Genomic DNA, 20,309 nt, shown 5'->3' on the forward strand with positions numbered 1-20,309 from the left:
TCAGGGCAGAGAAAAGGGAGAAACCCTCCCTTGGGCCTTAGAAACCCTCCAAGACCAGGACCACCACACGCCAATCTTGACCTGTCCTGGGGACCTATGGACCCGAGGGCCGGGCAACAGTGTCTCCCACGCAGGCCACCTCTGGGAAGCTTGGGAGCCTAATCCACCAGCCTTTGATCCCTTGATTACTCACCGCCATCACTCTGAGCTTGACTCCTTCCTCCTCCCCATCACCGTCCATAAACGCGGTGAGAGTGTGCCCCGCTCCACCCAAGCTTCAGATCTGCCGGGATATGGGCTTATACACCGCTTCCTCCCACCCACCTCCTTGAGGGTGGTAGGAGTTACGCTTGCACAAAAACCTGCCCTCTAAGTTCAAGGTGGATGCAGAACGACTCTGCCTCAGGGGTACAAGAGACTTTTTGGCCTGCTATTTCAAGTATTTTAACCCCCTCACTTTACAGTAAGAAACCTGAGGCCCAAAGAAGTGAAAGAACAGGAAGTTAGGAGCACAGTCAAGACCAGAAGTCAGGCGTCCCAGCCTCCAACCCCACAGTCCCTCCTCTGGCTCCACAGATGTTCAATAATGATAGCTAGTGGCTGTGCGAAAAATTGACCTGGCTCCTAATTTACTAACTTGTACACGAATTTAATCAATTGCAGCCTCGTGTGCACACACTTGGTTATTATCTGTGCTTTGTGTAATCCACCAAGACACTGCCCAAGGACCATTCCCACTGAAGCTTGGGAAATCCTGGCTTCCTACCTTGGCTTTGGAAACATGTGTCCTGGACCGCTCAGAAACAGAACAGGGTTGCCAAGAAGAGGAGACAGGCAAACCCAGTGCCCTGCACCAAGGCACCCCAGCCTCCCCACCGGGCCACCCTACCTGGCTCCCTACTTGCAGGTGTGCACATCGTAGATGCGGATACACTCCTGGCAGCTCACGTAGCAGCACCAGTGGAAGATGCAGTGGCATTTCTCCTTCCGCTTCTCCGTCCTTGTGTTGTGGCCGCGGCCGCAGCAGAGCAGGTCGCAGCCATCGATGCCGTGGGAGGTGACATTGCAAGTCCGGTCCCTGGTGCCGAAGGAGCCCGTCTCGGGGTTGGGCTCGCAAAAGTTGGGGGAGTTCTCGTAGTAGACCAGGTCCCTCTCAGTGGGAGGCTTGAAGAGCGCGTACTTGGCGCGGAGGGTCTCCACCCAGCCACGGGACTCCCGGTGCTTCTCCACCACCATCTCCGAGGCGCTGTCGTACTTGTCCTTGAGGAAGTCCCCGATGGCGCGGAAGTCGGGCTGGGCCCACCAGCAGGTCTTGACCTCGCAGCTGCCCGACAGCCCGTGGCACTTGCACTTGAGGTGCATGTGGTCCAGGATGGTCTGGGAAGAGGAGTAGCAGCTGGTCCCCAGACTGACCCCACCTGGGAGCACGACAGGCCCTCCCAATCTGCCCCACCCACCCCCATAGCTGAAGCCTTCTCTACTCTGACACTAGGCCAGGATGAGAACTGACTAGGGACTGAGGCTCAGACCTAAAGAATAATGACCGTTGTTTCCCTCCCCTTCACACCCCAAGCACTGGCAGAAATCACATCCACTTCTCAAAGCCCTAGGAAGTAAGGATTGTTATTCCCGTGTAACAGATAGGGAAAGAGGCTGGGAGCTTAAGTGACTAGCCCTAGGTCAAGCAACCATAGGAAAGGATGGAGGCTGAATTCAAAGCCAGGCCCACGGGTCTCACAGCCCTACACAGGCAGCTGAAGTGCACCGGATGGGCTGGTTGGTACCTGAGCTCGCGGGCTGCGCATCCCCTGGGTGGGGTGGGGTGGGGTGGGGTGGGGTGGGGGTGGGGACCGGGAGCAGTCCGAGGAGAAAGGAGGGGGAAAGAGGAGAGCAGGGAGCCGGGAATGCACAGGGGCCACAGGGAGGGGCAGGGACAGGTCCGGGAAGGGGTCTTGGGCAGGGCTGGGGTGAGGGCGGCCAGGGCTCACCGTGCGGCCAGCTTCGTTGTTGTGCTTGTTCATGGCCGAGCGCGCATCCGGCCTGTTCTCACGTGCGTCCGCGAACTCCCGGGACACAAGCACCCCGAAGTCGGCGTCCTCGCTGCAGCCGCCCCACTTCCAGCCCTCGCCGGGCGGCCCTTTATGATGCGAGTCGCAGCCACAGATGGTGGAGGTGCCCTCGGCACAGGAGCGTGTGACGGCGAAGGCCACGCCGGCTGAGGCGATGGCGTGCACGAAGGCCGATTCGCGGGTGGCTGTGGGGAAGGCATTGGGAGGCACTGCTCAGGCCGGGTCCTGGGACGTGGCTGCCCTGCCTTGGCTTCCCCAGCTGCGAAAAGGGGCTCGGCAGCCCCAAGGGAGAAGAAGTGCCTTTTCCTCCTTGGTTGGCCTAGCCCCTAGTGGGTATCCCCACTTTACAGATGAACAAACTGAGGCCCAGAGCTGCTAACTGATTAACCCAGGGCTTTAACAGCTGGCAGAGTGGAGCCTGTTAGAAACAGGGGTGGAAAGACAACTCTGGCAGGTTGCTGAAGACATAAGGTGGCCTTGATCTGTCCTGGCCCCAGGCCCCCCTGCCCTCCACCTTCCCAAATTGGAAATCCCAGCACAGACCTGGGCCCTCCCACTCCTGAGAGAGCCTGAGGTCTGTGGGGAGGGAGGCCTGGGAAACTACAGCCTAAACCTACCCAAGTCCACCCACTGCCCACCTGGATGCACGTGGGCAGACCCTTTCCTTTTCTGAGCCTCACTTACCCCTTTTGTAAAATGGGTACAACTTCCCTCTGCCACCAGAGATCCTGACCAGGAGTGCAGTGGTCAGCATGTCAGCTTCCCCCTTCCATTCTCCTGTCCTCCACCCAGACAAAGCCAAGGTTTTGGACTGAGAAGGCCAAGCTCCTCCCGGGAGGATGGAGGGACACAGGGCACTTCCCTGCTTCTGCCCCAGGGTCCAGCAAAGAGAAAGAAGAGATTCTCAGGGTGCCCCCCCCACCCCGCCGACATCATTATAATGATAACTACCTTTGAGTGTTGGGTATGCACCAGACTCTGCCCTTCATGTGCTTTATCCCATTTAATCCTCTCACGTCTACGAGGCAGAAAGTCTTATTATGGGCCCATTTAGCAGATACAGACATTGACAACTACGGAGGCAAAGCCCTGAAAGACCTGCAGTCCAACCATCTCTCTCCTTACTGGTGAGGAACCCAGAGCAGGGAGGTGACTTGCCCAAGGCCAGGCAGGTTGCAAAACGCCGGGCTGCTGGCCTGGATGTCTCCTTTCCTGGGCTGTGGCTCTGGTCCTGAGCGCTGAGGGCAGCTCGGCGGACGAGGGAGCCTCGTAACCCCTCGTGGCCACTGCCGTCTCTTTAGAGGTCCCGGGGCCCTCGTGGGCCACCTGCAGAGGAGGGTGCGTCCCCCTTCCCGAGCAGGCCAGCGGGGAGTGGGAGCGGGCCCCGCCTGGGCAGTGGACCCGCGCAGCCAGCGCCGACTACGACACGGGGCGGCCGAGGCCTGAGGCGCTGCGCCCCGGCTCCGACCCCGGCCCCGACTGCCCACCCCTCAGCGACCCGGGGGCGCCGAGGGCGAGCGCCGCGCTTCCGGCCGGCCCGCGGCCTCTCGCGGCGGCGGCGGCGCCCGGGCCCAGGGCCGCGCTCGGTTCCCAGCCCCGGGGACGCGGGGGCGGCGGGGGCGGGGCGGGGATTAGCCTGGGAGCGGCGCTGACAGCCCTGCTGTGCTGGTCCCCGTCCGGCGGGGCCCGCTGGGCCGCTCAATCCGCCTTTGTTCGCGCGGTGTCACACCGCATTACCCGCATAATGCGGCCGCCGGGCCCGGGCCGCCGGGCCGGCCGCCACCGCGTAGCAACGGGCGGCTCCCGCGGCCGGGCCGCGCCCCCGGCCCCGGCGCCGGCCCGCGAAATCCCCATTGAAGCGGCGCCCCCCGCCCCCGCGCCGCGCCGAATGGCCAGAGGGCGTGTGAATGGCTCGGCGGCCGCAGCGGGCGCGGGGCCGGGCTGCGCGGTGGGGGACGGCCCTCGGGCCCCTTTTCAAGCCGCCTAAGCCCCTCCGGGTCGCCCGCCCCGCCCGGGGACCGCGATCCCCCGCCGCCCGCACCCCGCCGTCGCAGCCTCACGCCTTCCGGCCGCTGACCCCTGCGCCCCCCGCGCCCGGGTGCAGCCCCGCCCCGGCCTCCGCTCCGGGCGGGCCAGCCCCGGGGAGTCGGTCCCCGGCGTCCGCGGAAGATGCGCGCCCCGGAGCAGACCGCCTCCCTGCCACCCTGGGTCTCAAAGCCGTGGGCAGAGGTCTACCCTGGCGGCCCACACGGCAGGGGTGGGGGACTCGCCAGAGGCGGGGCCCGAGCGTGAAGCCTAGAGCTGCGTTCGAACCCGTTCCCCCCGGGCTCTGGGCGCTGGGGCGCGCGTGCATGCGGGGGCCCTCCTCCCGGAGACCGCAGAGCTTCCCTCAGATTCCCAGTGTATCTGACATCTTCCCTCCCTCCCCCCACACAAAGCTGCCCTCTTGCAATTTCGAGATGTAGGCAAGTCGTAGAACCTACAACGGTGATTTAAAACGTTAAACACAGACGTGAAGGGATAATAAGCTCAGAGACCCGGTTTTCACAGGCTAACGTCCCGCGCGGGGAAGAGCAATCAGAAGGTGAGTCCTGCTTTGGGGAGCGCGTCTAGACGCCAGGCTGTTTGATTAAGCGCTACCTGGCCCGAGGTGGGGCACCGGAAGGCGAGGAGACTGACACACCGGCAAGATCAGGTTTGAAATGCAAACCACCGCCACTTGGCCCCAATTAGAGGCCAAACCTTTCATGTAAACAAGGAGTAATTAGCTTTGGTAATAGAAGCGTAAGCAGAATCATCATCCATTGATTCGCTAATTGCCCTTCTGTCCCATGACAATAGCCTGTAGGTCGGACTTACAAGGTGCACCTGAGGCACAGGTAAAGGGGGACTCCACTCTAAAATGGGGGGTCGGCTTCGCCCCACTCATTCCCAGCCACAATCCATGTTGTCCAGTTGTAAATGCAACTCTTCTAAAAGGAGGGAGGGCCAGGTTCACCCGTTTGGGTGCCAAAGCCCTGGTGGTGGCCGGAAAAGGGTTCAAGCTGCTGAGGAAAAGGAATGATAGCTCCCGGGAGGCCAGCTGGGTCATTACATTACTAGACGCTGCAATTGCTCAAAGAGTAGCCCAACTTCAGCCCCGAACTCACCAGCCCCAAAATCCCCTTCTTGGGAGCAGTTGTGCCTCTCATCCCTCTCTCCCAGTGCCTTCATGTTCAGAGTCAAGTAATGTGAATCCCATTCATTTGAGACACAGCCAATGAGACTCCCAGGTTGCAAGATGCAAGTTACCCAGAGGCCAGCACACCCTCTAGCCCCGCCACAATCCATGGGCATATCCAGCTAGCAGGGGCATAGGAACCAGCAGAAGCTTCTCACGGAAGCACCTGGGGGCAATGCAGTGCCACCAGCGCGAGGCAGCTTCCTCAACTCCAGAATTTTCTACATGGGAGGGACCTAAGGGTGACAATGCTCTCACCCCACCCCAAAGCTAGATTTACATAGCACTTAACACAGCATTGGGAAAATGTCACAGAAGTCCACATCAAAGCCTGGGGCCACCCACTGTGCCAGCCAGGAGGAAAGGAAGGCTGCAGCCTCCTAGCCTGCCCTAGGATCTCGGGATGGGATCTCAAGGCTGCCCAGCCCCCAGCAGCACCTGGGAAGGTGTGGCAACCACGATGACAGCCTGGGTCAGGCCAGAGAGGGACCTGGCCCACTTCTGTGGAGGCCGCGGGTCGTGACCAGCTTTCTCGCCCTCCCCTGGGGACCCTGGGCTCAGAGCTGAGACGCCCTGATGTAGAAGAGTAACTGTGTCCTGATGCCCTCCCCCCACCTCCTCGCGCACCTCCTACCCACCCAGAGACGGTACCTTTGTCGAGGACGGGCCCGAAGATGGCCAGGCTGTCGTCGATGGTGGTGCAGTTCCAGCGGCGGCCCCGGAACTGGTGCTGGCACTCCTGGATGCCCAGCTTCACGCCCTCGGCCACGCTGGGCATGATTTCGATGTAATTGCGGCAGAAGCGCAGTTGCTTGGGGACCAGGCCTGGGATGGAGCCGCAGAGCAGGGGCTGTGAGCCCAGGGATGTGTACTGCTGGCCCAGGGCCAGGGACCTGCGGGCAGACAGAGGGCAGTGGCACTGCAGGCACAAAGCACGCGGCCCACTGTGGGCATCGTTTCTTCTCCGTGAGTACTCAGGGTAGGTGGAGCCATGGAGGGCCTGTGAGCCTGAAGCCATGGTCCTGAGAAACCTGGCATCTGAACGCACTGCCTTTGACCTTGCGTGTATACTGTCCCTTGAAGGGCAGAGCTCTGATCCAGGGAGTCGGCCCTCTGCCATGGGCATTTCCAGTTTGCAGGGGCACCTGGGGGCAATGCAATACTATGAAAAGAACCCTGGATGGAAAGATGGTAGTAGAGGCCCAGGTCAAGTCCCTCCCAGGCTCTGGGCCAGTTTCCGTGATGGGGAGAGGTCAGGTTGGGAGTTTCAGTTTCTAGGGCCACATGGAGACTTCCAATGATCCGTCGGAAGGCAACAAAATCTACGGAGAGGAAGATGGCAGGAGCTGGCTTGACCCCCATCACATCTCAGAGAAAGCAGAAAGTAGAGAAGCCTCAGTCCTAGCAGGGAGCTTGCACATGTGTGCAAGCTTGCACTCATACATACACATACACACACGTACCACCTGTGGCAATGCTCCTCAGCCTCTTCCCTAGGACGATGCCCGCCCAGCCCACAGCCTCCCAGTGTCTCTCCCCAGGTCCTCTGTCCTTTGTCCACCAGAGCCTCTGTGACCATCTTTGCAGCTCCCTAGAAGTTTCTGGAGCGCCATCTCTTTTCTGACCAGAGATTGGAGCTTGGCTTTGTTTCATGGAAGTCTAGCTCAGGGTCAGGAGGGAGAAGACCTCAGATCGTACTCCCCCCATCCAACGCAAGTGACCTTGATCAAATCACGTCACTCTAACGTCCCTCATTTTTCAGTCAGTAGTCCGGCAACCTAGGTGGGGCTAACCACATACCACCCTGCCTTCTGGGCAGTGCCTGCCTGGGTCCTGAGGGGTGGGAGTGACTGCAGGCCTGGCCCATGGGCACCCTGGGCCTCAAGACTGAACCTGAGTGATAGAGCAGGTCAGCCCAGAGCCCCCTGATGGGCACCAAGACACAACAGCATCTGACTGGGCTTTGCAGGTTGCCCTCTCCTGCCCCTGCCCTGTTTACAGTTATAAACTGGTTATTGTGATAATAATGATAATCAAACACCTATCATTCATTATGTACTGGACCAGTTCTGAGTGCTCATGTTTCTTACCTTATGGAAACCTCACAGCAAGTCTGTGAGGTAGGAACTTCATTATCATCGTCAACATCCCATTTCACAGACAAGGAAACTGAGGCCAGGGAGCTAAGTAAACTGCCCAAGTCTGCAGGACTGTGCAGCGGCAGAGTTGAGCCTCCCGCCCCAGCTCAGGCTGCCTCTCCACTTGCTCTTAACCAGCACATCCAGCCCTGCCCTGCAGCTGCCCCAGCGGCTCTGCAACCACCGGATAGAGAAACCGAGCCGGGGTTCAGTGCGGATGACTCAGCATTGGGCCATCATGGGAGGCAGGGAAGAAGGCCAGGCCTTTCCCACTCCCTCCTCTGACGTTTAGGCCCCAAAGCCCTATATGCAGACAGCTGGAGAGGGGAGCTGAGGCCAGATGGAGGACGCTGCTACCCCCATGGCCTCACCTGGGTTTGGCTCTGAGTGTGGGCCATGAGGGCCCCTCTAAAGGAATATGGCGATTCTTTGCCACCTCCTCATACCCGGCCTGGTCCCTGACTGTCCCAGAGCATCATGGGGAGATCTGACACCCACTGCCCAGCCTCCGTGTCCCTCCCCTTACGGCCAGAGCCCTCCCCGGTCTCCCCCACCACAGGCACCTCCATCCATGCCTGTCCCTAGAGGGATGGACTGGCCTTGCGGCGCCCACGCGCTCCTTCAACCTGGCCTCCTGGACCCACTGCAAACTCTAACCTGGTCAGGCCTGTGTCACGATCACCTCTGGCACCAGGGGGCTCTGTCCCATGTCGTCCCCCATTTACTGGTCTGCTCACCAACCACACCAGGGCCCCAGGGCCCCTTCCTTTCCCCCATCCTCTGTCCCTCTCCTCCTTCCTTGCCCTCTCCCGGCCTTTGCCCTACACCCGTTGGCACTTCTGCAGGCCTGGGCACCCTCAAGCTAAGCTGGATCAGAATAAGAACCTAGAAGAGATGCCTTTAGAGAGCACAAAGCCCATTATACAGATGAGAAAGCAGAGGCCCACAGAGAGAAGCGGCTCGCCCAAGGCCACACAGCCAGATCCACGGAGCCAGGTGAGGCCGGTGCCACTGCAGGGAAGGGGGGCTGGGGTGTGGGGAAGCCCCGGCTGGCTCTTCATTTCCACTCAGTGAGGCTGCTCCTCATCCCAGCCCTCCGAGCGGCTCCCTGCTCCCTCATTTCACCAGTATCCCCACCCCAGTGGGTCCCAGGTGGGCCTACCCAGCCCAGCAGAATGCCCAAGCCCTACGCACTGGCTGGCAGGGCTTGGTTGGCTGCAAAGGCCAGAGCTGTCCCCCAGACATCTCCCAGTAGGGAGATGCCACGGTCCCCTGTGCTCCCCTCCAGGGCACCAAGCCCTTGACTGTGAATCCTTCCTCCTGGACAGCTGCAATCTCTCCTCTGACCAAGCAGATTTCCTTTCCTCTGCAGTCGCATTCAACACTAGCGATCATCACGACAACCATTTATTTAGCACTTATATGCCAGGCACTTCACAGATATCATGTCACCTAATCCTCAACAAGAGCTCTGTGACGTGGGTACTGTCATCTCGGTTTTACAGATGAGGAAACTGAGGCAGAGAAGCTGGGCAACCATAGGTTTGTCTGACTCCAGGGATGATATCCTCCAAGAATAACTCCCAGCCTCAGAGATGATGAGTTCTTTTCCCTCCTCCCACCAAACCCCGTCTCCTCCTGTTGTCCAGGTCCGTCGTGCACCTGGAGCCAGGCTGCCTGCATTCAAATCCAGCTCTGCTGTTTCCGAGCTGCTGATCTCAAGCGGTTTACTTAACCCCTCGTGCCTCAGTTTCTTCATCTATTAAATAGACATAATGGGAGGGATAAAGGATAGAAAGCTCCTGGCACATAGGAAGCCCTCAAGTCGCGGTGGTCATGGTGGTTACCATGTGTTTAGGGGCTGTCCACAGCACTTTGTCCCCTGCTATGTCATCAACCTCATTTCTCAGCCCTCCCATCCCTGACTTGACAGAACACATCGGAATTTTCAGAGCCCCTTCCCATCCATCACTGGGAAGGATGCAAAGCTGGCCCCTTTCCCGGAAGCTCAGTCCTAACCAGAGTGGCTGAAAAGACATCTGTGATCTGGCCGAGTGTTAAAGGTAACCCAAAGGGCAAGGGCATAGGGACCTTTCCAGGATGCTCTGTTCAAGGATTTCAGCTCAGATCTGGACATCCTGCCGGTGATGAGCAAGGGCCTCTAGGGATGGGAGTGTAGCTCTGAGGGCTGGTGCTGGGGCTAATGGGGCTGTGGCCGTGGGATTGATTTCTGCAGGATAGCTGCCCTCCCCCAAACACGCCCTGCCACCCGACCCCTGAGCCTCCTACCCACACATGCTCATGTCTGAGATTCCACCACCACAGACGCGTTAACTTGACTCACAGCTCCTTGTCCCCATCAGTGAGGTGCGTGTTCCCCTGGAGGAGGTCACACAGTGAGCTCATCCTCCTCAGTTCTTCGTTCCAAAGTGTGAGTGGCCTGCTGGATGACTAGCGGCCCGCCGTCCGGAGCGCCTCTCCGCGGCCCAAGCCCCCGGCAAACATCTTACCCATCCTTCAACCTCCAGCTCCTGGGTCGCCTCCATTCTGAAGAATTTCGTGGGCCCCCAGACAGAAGTAACCTCTCCTCCCTCTGTGTCTTTCCTCTACTTCACTCAGACCTTATCTCAAAGGGCTGAAATGACTTGTTTCCAGTTCCATCTGGCTGTGCTAGTGTGGGTTCCCTGAGGATAGAGGTTGTGTTGCGTCTCCTCCCATCCCCCCCAACACCTCTCACCATGCCAGACACACACACACACACACACACACACACACACACACACACACACACAAGCACACCTGGCCGACCAAAGGGCCAGGCCCATGCCAGGTACTCGCTGATTCTCCAGGGGAGGAATGAAAGAACGACTCCTTCCCAAAAGGCCAGTCTGATCCACCCCCAGTCTTGCAGCCCCTCAGCCAAACTCCCCAGGCCTCCAGGCATCCGGAGGTTCCACCTACACACAGGACAAGATTCCTCAGTTCCGCTGAGGAAGTTCCTACGTTTAGGACCTGAGACAGTGGCTGGGCTCCCAAGGGAGGTGGGGACCTGCCTTGCACCGGCAGCTGGTGAGGGGGAGGGTGGAGGGCGCCGCCAGGCCTATTTATACCCAGCTCCCGGCCCTGCCCGGCCCAAGGGCCCTGCCACCACAGCTCATTCTCCACCCAACCACCCACCGCCCAGCTGGGCTGAGGACAGACACAGGCAGCCAGGGGGACGGGCGGCAGGTGCCAGCCAGCGACAGGCTGCCCCAGAGGCCTCGATGTTGACCTCTGAGGCTGAAACCCCCTCTCCAAACAGGCCAGGCTTAAATGCCACACACGGTCTCATCAGCCTCCCAGCCCCAGCAAGCCCTTCACTGCCAGCCACGGCGCCTTCGGCCTCCAGAAGCTGGAGGTGGGCCTGCAAGGCGAGCACAGGGCCACCTCAGTGCTGAACCAGCCGAGGCACACAGCATACAGGGAGAGGCCTACAAGGGTCCCACGCAGCGCGGCCTGTTCAGTGACGGTGGCGCCGCGGACCCACAGACTCCGCCGTCCACCCAGCAGTGACCTGCCGGCGGGGACGACGTGCTGCAGGGAGCGGGCGCACCGTGCCGTCCCCGCCCTGCTCCCCTTAACGAGCCACGCGGGACGGAGCCCTACACCCCACCAGGTGCCCTCCCCTGCACTCAAACTTTCCTACATTTTTGACCTTAGACTCTTCCAACATTATAGTATTTGAGAGATTGGAGGGGCCTCAGGAGTCGTCTAGTTTAAGGTGTTTCTTATTTGTTAGCCATTTTTCCTAATATACATCCTCCCCCCACCCTCCCCGGTACATAAAACAGATAAAAAGAGGGACTCTTCCTCAAAAAGCTAAAGATAGAATCATCATATGACCCAGCAATTCCACTCCTAGGTATAGATCCTGGAGAATTGAAAGCAGGGATTCAAGCGATACTTGTACACCAGTGTTCGTGGCAGCACTATTCACAACAGCCAAAAGGTGGAAACAACCTGAGTGTCCATCCGCAGATAAATGGATAACAAAATGTGGTAAATCCATACCGTGGAATACTACTCAGCCACGAAAAAGAATGACGCTCTGATACATGCTACAACATGGATGAACCCTGACAACATTATACCAAGTGAAATAAGCCAGACACAGAAGCACAGATATAGTATGATTCCACTTACATGAGGTACCAAGAATAGGCAAATTCATAGTGACCAAGAGTAGATGAGAGGTAGCTGGGGGCTGGGAGGGGAAGTTACAGCTTAATGAGTATGAGTTTCTGTTTGGAACGATGAAAAGTTCTGGAAACAGATAGTGGTGATGGTTGGACAACACTGCAAACCTACTTGATGCCACTGATTTGTACACTTGAAAATGGTTAAATTGAAGGAAAAAAAAAAAAAAAAAAGGGCAGGGGCCCAGAGACCTATCCCTTGACTTTGCCCCTGCTCTCACCTATGGCCCCTCTGCAGGATGCAGCCTGAGAACCACTGGTCTTAGCTAATCCCTTCCTCCTCTGGATGGGAAGACTGAGACCCAGAGAGAGTTTGTTGTTTTCCCAGGTCACACAGTCACATATGGGCGGGGCTGTGGAAGGTGGATCCAAGGGTGCAGCCCAGGGGAAGGCTCCAGGGTCCCCGCCTCTGCTCTCCAGTCTCAGGGTGAGCTCCGTGGCCAAGCCTCCCCGAGTCATGCCTTTCTTGGAGTCATGGTCCCCTTGGCCTCACCTTTTCCAATGGCGAGGACTAACCATCTCTGCTAGCCCCAGACAGGCCACCTTAAGATGCTGACCCAAAGAACCGGTGCCTCTTAAGCTGACTGTGATGAGCTCAGGAGGAAGGGAAGGAGATGGAAGAAGGGAGGAATCAGAACCACCTCCTTTGTGGTCCTTTGTCTCTTTCCTCCAGAGTGACCACCGTGTTTCTGGAAACAATAGCCCAGCGCTTGGTGCTCTACCAGCTGCCTCCTGGACAGTACTGGACAGGTGGCCTTCCTGTTCCTGGGTCCAGAGGGGCCCAACCCTGGCCTGGGGCAAGATGGATACTTCCAGAAGGGGAAAGAAAATCTTGAAAATGGGCATAAAGTAAAGATCCAGCATTGGCCTTGGAACTCAAGGCTACTACCTTTCTACTTAGCTCAAGAGGCCACTCAGGGCTGGTGGACATCATGAGGGGAGCCTGACAAGTTCAGGGGCACATGTACCCAGTGGGGTGGGGGAGGGCAGGGGCAGGGCCTAGTGGGCCCTGATGCACCCAACTCCTGGAACTTCCAAAGAGCTTAAACACAAGTGGCAAGGGCCACTCACCCTGGTGCTTTGGCAGGGAGTTTGTGACAAAGCAAGAGGAGGGACTTAGGTCAAGAGTCACAAGCTACCACTTTTTTCTACCCATCCGCTTGTCCTCCCTGGAGCACACGTGGGCCCCATCGGTGCTAAGCACAGCTCTACACCCTCCCAACCCAACCCTGAACCCATCTCAGTGCTAGCCAAGGGGAGGGAGTTGCTTCTGAGTCCAAAGGGCGCACGTGGTCCCGTAGTCCTCAGAGCAGGCCTAGGTACCCCAGCAGATGCCTTTCATCAACATCTCCCTGGACCTTTCCCGTCAGCAGCTGGTTCATTCACTCAGTAGGCATGGATGGGTCCTCTGGTTCTCATGTGTCCCAAGAAGAGCTACAGGGCCACCCTTGTTTACACACAGGAAGGGAAGGGTGAGGGTAGAAAGGATCCACACACTGAGCTGGGACCCAAGGTCCAGAGAGGAGTCAATGAAGAAGCAACTGCAAGAGCCTGTGAGCCTGGGAGGCCCAGGCCTCCTGCTGGGTTTCCCATCTTGATTGAGCCCCAGCCATCCAGCCTGGGACCCCTAGAGCAATAAACATATGGAGTGCATAGAGATGCCTGCCCTTAGGAGAGTAGGTTAAAGTCTTCCCTTGGTAAACAAATTCATTCCCCACCTATTCACTCAACACACATTTACGTGATGACTGAATCGGGTAGAGCGCCAAGCACTGGAAACACGGAGATGAACCAAGCCACACCCGTGGGGCACCCAGACCAGGAGGCATCCGTCAATTACAGACCAACAAGCGCTTCTCCAGCACCTACTAGGTCTGGGTGCCACGTGTGCCATGAGTGACAAAGGGTCCCCAGGCACCTGTAGCTTAGCACACAAGTAACCCTCACTCCAGAAAGCACATGGTAAGAGCAGGGGCATCCTGGAAGAGGGGCGAGTGAGTCCCAGGCAGCGATGGCCGTGAAGGCACGCTGGAAGGGCAGGCGCTGAGCTGGCGAAGCATGGCTGGGGCTCCCTCAGGGGGAACCGGGGTGCCAGGGAAGAGCCCCAGGCAAGAGGTGGGAGAGAACAGCGGCGGGTCCACCCCAGCTGGAGTCCAGGGACCTTACAAAGGAGCAGAGGAGGGGAAGGGGGCCCTGAGTGCCAAGCTTTACTCTGGCGACATGTGCAGCCATTGAACGTTCCTGAGCTGGGCTTTGGGATATTAATCTATTAGACAACGTCTAACTGCAGAATGGGGCCAGGAGATGGGCACTAAGAGACCCAAGGCTGGGAAAGGAGTGGGGGTGAGGTGGCTGGGGTGACACTTTATGCTAAGGAGAGTCTCAGGCCTGTCTGCGTATTACAGTCCCCCAGGGGGACAGGTTTCAGGGGTCTGGGGTGAGCCTCTTTGGGCTGGGGCCCAAGTACCTCCCATTTAGTTTAGCAGGGCTCTGGGTCTCAGGACAGTGGCCTTAGAAGCAGAGAGGAAGGGACTTCCCTGGTGGTCCAGCGGTTAAGAATCTGCCTTCCAATGCAAGGGACGTGGGTTCGATCCCGACCTAAGATCCCACATGCTGCGGGGCAACTAAGACCGCATACCACACCTACTGAGCTCGCGCGCGCCTCAACTAGAGAGCCCGCAGGCCACAAACTACAGAGTCCATGTGCCCTGGAGCCCGTGCACCCCAACTAAGACCCGACACAGCCAAAAAAATTAATTAAATAAATTTAAAAAAAACAAAGAACAGAAGCAGTGAGTAAGGATGGGTCACATGGAACCAACAGGAAGGAGGAAAGGATGACCAAGATTTTGAGCCAGGATGACCAGAAAGATGGAGATGCTGTCAACCAAGAAAGGGAACGTAAGAGGCAAAGCAGTCTTGGGAAAAAAGAGGAAGTTTGTGGGGCTGGTGAGACCTGCAGGTACCCAGGTCCAGACAGCACTGGAGGTGCAGAGCTGGAGCCCAAGAGAAAGACCAAGGCTAGAAGTTCAGATCTGGAAATCTGTCCTGGAGCTAATAGTTGAATAATACTCGAGGCCTTGTCTCCCCTAGGGGGCACCTGGAAAAAGGGTGAGACAATCAGGGAGCCTCATGGTGGTGGCGGTGGATGCCATGTGCCAAGGGAGGGAGGGAGGGCACGAGGGTGGAGACAGGGCCCTCACACCAGGGGGGCTAGAATTTCAGGCCAAGAGGTGGGGAGGGCTTTTCCAAAACCCCGCAGGAGGCAGGCTGGTCGGGCTGGGCTCAGCCAACATGGGCACCAAGCACCCGGGTCTGTTTTCTTGCCGGTATTCCCGATCAGGAGACATGCAGCCAATAGACTTGGACAGAGCGAGTCACCACGCCCTTCCTTCCTTCCTTTCCTCTGCTCTTTCACTCTTCCAGTTTTGTCCCCCCCCCCTTCCCTGGGTGAGCGCTTGGGATGCATCCTAAGCCTTCAGTTCACAGCCGTGTCCTCCTGCGGGGTGGGGATGGAGGGACCTCTCTGTGCTCACAGTGGGGAGCTCGTCCCCCTCGCCCTGGGACCCAGGATCTGGGTCGCTCCCTCAGGGTGTCTTGGCTGAAATCTGGCCCTTTGGACTTCGGTCAGCACTTCCTGGATCTGTCGCTCTGTACTGGTGTGAATGTGAGGGAAAGCGGGTATTCCAGGCCAGCAGTCCACATCGCCATGGGTGACAAAACCCACACATCCCCCCACAAATGGAACCAAAGGAAAGAGCCGTTCCCTCCCATTGGCAGCAGCCCCTGAGGACTGGCCACAGTGCCCTAAACTCTCCAGCACAACTCAGGGCCCTACTGGCCAAGTGGCCACTTGTGCACTCTGTGAGTGGCTATGACAACTCCCCTCTGCTGCCCAACTTCTAAAAGCCACCTTTCAGGACCGAGTGGGCACCTCAGACCAACTGAGAGCTCAGAGGGGCCACAGCCGTGGGAGGGAGAGAAGCGAGTGGGGGACACTCAAAGCCAAGGTCTTGCGGAGTTCCCAGTAAGAGGGAGGGGCGGGCCCTGCGGGACGTTTCTTTGGGGAGAAGAAGGTGGGGAGGGGGGAGGGAAGAGAGGGGTGCAGAGGGTGGGGCAGGGCCTTGGCTGGAATGTTACAGCTTCTGTTCTCCAAAGCGGCTCCCAGAGTGCCTGGCCTGAGGCTCCTGGCTGATCTGATAAGATGTGACAAGGCGGCCTGAAAAATGTTGAAACCTGTAAAATGTTGAAACCTGTTTTTTGTTGTGTTGTGAGCGTTAGGGTTTTTTTTTCCTTCTCAATTTCATAGGAAAGTGGAGTTGATCAGAGTGGAGAAGGGGAGGAGGTAAGAGAGAGGGATCGTCCCCTTCAGCCAAATTGCAGGGGGAGGGGGGTGGCACAGAGCGGGATGGTCAGACCTGGGGAGGAGGAAAAGGGGGTGAGAACTGGGAGGAAGCAGGGGGACAGAGGCCTTGGAGAAGGGGGAGGTGCTCCTGCCTCTCTGGCCGGTCAGCGGCTCCAGCTTGGGTCCTCAGGGCTGTGTCCTCCCTCGGCACCGAGAGGACACACGAGCTCTCGGCGTCTTCCTTCAGGCAGGTATTAGGCTGGGAAGACTGGGCCTGAGCCCAGGTGGGTGTCCAGAGAGAAGTGAAAGGGGGCCCAGGGCCTCACTCCTCAGACCCCCAAAGGGTCTCCTGAGGGGCACCAAGACCCCTGGCGGACAATGTTTCCAGGTGACCACAGAGGGATGCGCTCCCAGGTGCACCGGCTTCGCCGAGCACTTCGGAACTCACAGGCGAGCCCTTTAAACCACGTCACAGGCTTCCCTGTGGCGCAGTGGTTAAGAATCTGCCTGCAAGTGCAGGGGACACAGGGTTCAAGCCCTGGTCCAGGAAGATCCCACATGCCGCGGAGCAACTAAGCCCGTGTGCCACAACTACTGAGCCTGCGCTCTAGAGCTCGTGAGCCACAACTACTGAGCCCGCGCACCGCAACTACTGAAGCCTGCGTGCCTAGAGCCCGTGCTCCGCAACAAGAGAAACCACCGCAATGAGAAGCCAGCGCACCGCAACAGAGAGTAGCCCCCGCTCCCCGCAACTAGAGAAAGCCCATGCGCAGCAACGAAGACCCAACACAGCCAAAAATAAATAAATAAAATAATTTAAAAAAACAAAACAAAACCACGTCACACTTGTTCAGTAGAGTCCTGACCCTTCAGAGCTGGAAGCTGCAGCCCAGCCTCTGCCCCCAGACCCGCACAGCTGGTTATGCTGTTTCACAGTGGAGGCAACTGGGGCCTGAAGACGTTAAATGACTGGCATGGGGTTCAGGATACTTCTGCCAAATGGCTTCTCTCCAAACAAGTCCAGTCTTAGCAACTTGAGAGACGCTGAGCATTCTAGAAACCATGGTGGGACCAGGTCTCTGGGGTGCTCACTGGGTACAAAGGTAAATGCTTGATAAAAGCCTGGGGAACTGCCGTCTCTTGCTAGCTGGAGGAGGCGGGGTGGGGGAGGGACATGAGATGCCCTAGAGGGGCTTTAAAGCCTTCTGTGAGCGGCCACGGGCCTTAGTTACTCTATCACAGTACCAGGCCGCACAATGTCCAGGTTGGTGGGACCTTGGCCGCTATCTGGTCCAGTTCCGGCTGAAGCCCAGACCTGTCCAGGGTACCTCCAGGCTGGAGACACTGCAGGGAGCACAGCCCAGGCCTGAGACGCCCCCAGCCACAACTTCGCTTCCCTTCCACCACGCAGTTCCTTATTCTTTCTTTTTGTTTTTGATAAATTTATTTATTTTTATTTATTTATTATTTTTGGCTGCGTTGGGTCCTCGTTGTTGCGCGTGGGCTTTCTCTAGTTGCGGCGAGCGGGGGCTACTCTTTGTTGCGGTGCGCAGGCTTCTCTTGTTGCTGAGCACAGGCTCTAGAGCACGTGGGCTTCAGTAGATGCGGCGCGTGGGCTCAGTAGTTGTGGCGCATGGGCTTAGTTTCTCCACGGCATGTGGGATCCTCCCGGACCAGGGCTCGAACCCGTGTCCCCTGCATTGGCAGGCGGATTCTTAACCACTGCGCCACCAGGGAAGCCCCATAGTTCCTTCTTGAAGGCTCCGGTCCGAGGGCTGGGGCTCCGTTCAGTACACGTGCATCACGTGCCTCGTGTGCATAAACACAGCTTCCACCCTCCTCAGAGGCCCCTGCCCTAATGCCAGAGAGACATTCCCGCAGATGAGCATGGTCAGCAGCAGAGTGTGAAAAATCCCGTCTCACTCCGTGGGGTGGACACCATGAGGAAGGGGAGTGCTGAGGGGAGGGAGACCGAAAAAAGCGGGGGATACGTCTTTGAAGGGGCGACCTTTGAGCTGGGCCTTGAAGGTGAGTTTGGCTTGGACATCCTTTACGCCTGGACTGCTGCCATTTTTCTTCGCCTCACACTCCAATGAGAATTCTAATTTAAACTTTTCCTAAACCATGTTTGCATTTTTAGCTCATTTTAGTTGTATAATACTTCTCCACTGCCCAACTCCTCCAGCTCCTAAGTTATATAAGGCAGAGATTAGCTTTCCATTTTACAGATGGAAAAATGAAGGCCTTACCGGGTTAGGTTGCTTGTCCTAAGAAGGCAAGCCTGCTGGTTCCCAGGCTGGGATTTTGCTGGGTTCCGAGACTGCTTTACCCTTCAAGCCCAGTTCTGGCAAAAGATAAGACATAGCCTGCCCAACCCTCTTATTTACTTTGGGCTCCTATTCATCCATCAAGATCCAATTTTAAAAGCCCCTCTTGGGCTTCCCTGGTGGTGCAGTGGTTGAGAATCTGCCTGCCAATGCAGGGGACACAGGTTCGAGCCCTGGTCTGGGAAGATCCCACACGCCGCGGAGCAACTGGGCCTGTGAGCCACAACTACTGAGGCTGCGCATCTGGAGCCTGTGCTCCGCAACAAGAGAGGCCACGATAGTGAGAGGCCCGCGCACCGCGATGAAGAGTGGCCCCTGCTTGCCGCAACTAGAGAAAGCCCTCGCGCAGAAACGAAGACCCAACCCAGCCATAAATAAATAAATTAATTAAAAAAAAAAAAAGCCCCTCTTAATGTGTCCAGTTTAAACTGTTCCCTCTGGGTATTTCCCATTTCTTATATATACCTCAGGGGGAAACTTAGACACTTTACATTGAATTGTCCATTGACGCTCTGTTTTTCCACTAAAACAGTTTTTTGAGAGGAGGAACCATTTCTTTCATATTTGTAGGCTGGGCAGCCAGAGTGCTTGGTTCACCAACAGGCCCAGCACACCTCCTCCTTCTGCCACACTGAGCGGCTCCACCTGATTACCCCGACCTCCTCACCTCCCCCAAATCCCACAGGCTGCCACCAGGACAAGCTGAGGGCAGGTGATGGCTGCACTGGTTCTCTGGGCCTTATCACACAACTGCTGCTTCCACCGTCTGGAAATCCTTTATCTGAATCTTAGGAAGAAGCCCAGGAGGGAACATGGAAATCAGAGCTGCTTGGATGGGAGTTCACTCTCACAGTGGCTCCCTAGGGCTCCTCTGAAAGCCCTGTGTCTTCAACTCAACAAATATTCATGGTAGGCCAGGCCCTGTCCTGGGCACCGGGTGCACAAAGTGGTGCCTGGGGCACCCCTGGTGTTGCATGAACTCCCAGCTGAGCCTGGGCGCTGCCCCAGGTAGCCCACGCTCCTCCCTGACTGGGGCCGGCGTGCCCACCCACCCTGCCTCACACCCAGACAGCAAGGACCACCTGCCCTGGTGAGGGCTGGGGCCCTGAGGACTTCACCTGCCTCGACCATCCCACCCACTCCCTTACACCACGCCTTTTGGAGGACCAAGAACATGATTTTACCAGTTGGCTGCTATTCGGGGGTGCAGGTCATGGCACTACGGCACTCAGATCACTTGCAGTGGTTTTGAAAAATACAGACAGCTGGGCTCCAAAGCCAGCCCCGCTGAATCAGACTCTCTGGGGAGGAGTCCAGGAAACTGGATCGTTAAAAATCTCCTCCAGAGTGTGACAATAGCACAGTATAAGATGATGCAATGCGAAGTATCCAGCATACCCTAGAAAGTTCTCTGGCCAAAGACGTTTAACCTGAATCTCCGCAAGCCTTTAGAAGTAACTTTCAGCTATCAGGAAACACGAGGGATAGACGAACAAACCAAATGACACTATGGGGAAGCAACCGGACAAATTCACAAGGCTACAGGCCTGAACTCTCCAAAGTCCAAGTCACTTTTAAAAAGTGTGTGTGTGTGTGTGTGTGTGTGTGTGTGTGTGTGTTGGGGGAAGGAGGGGAGGGATGTTCTAGATTAAAATAAACTTATGAGACAGAACAATCAAATAACTGGAAACTGGTATGAAAATCCTAGCCATGAAGGCATTTTGAGGATAACTGGGGAAATGTGAATCATTAGGAATTATTAATAATTGGGTTAAGTGTGATAATGGTACGTGGTCATAGGGGTCATCCTTACATTTTAAAATACAGAGGTGAAGAGTCATGTTGACGATAACTTACTTTGAAATGGTTCGGCAAACCAAACACTGTGTAGGGGATGGGGGCGGGGCGAGAGGAGAGAAAGGGGAGGGGGGAGCAATTACCGCAAAATGAAAAACACTTGAACTAGGAGGTGTGT

The 20,309-nt window shown here is 57.2% G+C and overlaps 1 protein-coding gene across 8 annotated transcripts in view; it reads right to left on the reverse strand.

Annotated features, from left to right (window-relative positions):
• The window catches only part of WNT3 (Wnt family member 3), a 53,379-nt gene that overhangs the window by 8,555 nt on the left and 24,515 nt on the right, over positions 1-20,309 (reverse strand). For 3 of the 8 annotated variants that reach the window (XM_082373842.1, XM_082373847.1, XM_082373846.1), the window contains exons 2-4: positions 5,941-6,182; positions 1,989-2,254; positions 902-1,377 (exon numbers count right to left, since the gene is read on the reverse strand). In XM_082373842.1, the coding sequence (XP_082229968.1) occupies positions 902-1,377; positions 1,989-2,254; positions 5,941-6,182 (984 nt within the window). Of the gene's footprint in view, positions 1-889; positions 1,378-1,988; positions 2,255-5,940; positions 6,183-7,379; positions 7,940-20,309 lie in introns of those variants that run through there. The other 5 variants (XM_082373844.1, XM_082373849.1, XM_082373843.1 and 2 more) reach the window with 3 other exon arrangements.

This window comes from Balaenoptera borealis (assembly GCF_965194805.1).
Source record: "Balaenoptera borealis genome assembly, chromosome: 20".
Taxonomy (NCBI): Eukaryota; Metazoa; Chordata; class Mammalia; order Artiodactyla; family Balaenopteridae; genus Balaenoptera; species Balaenoptera borealis.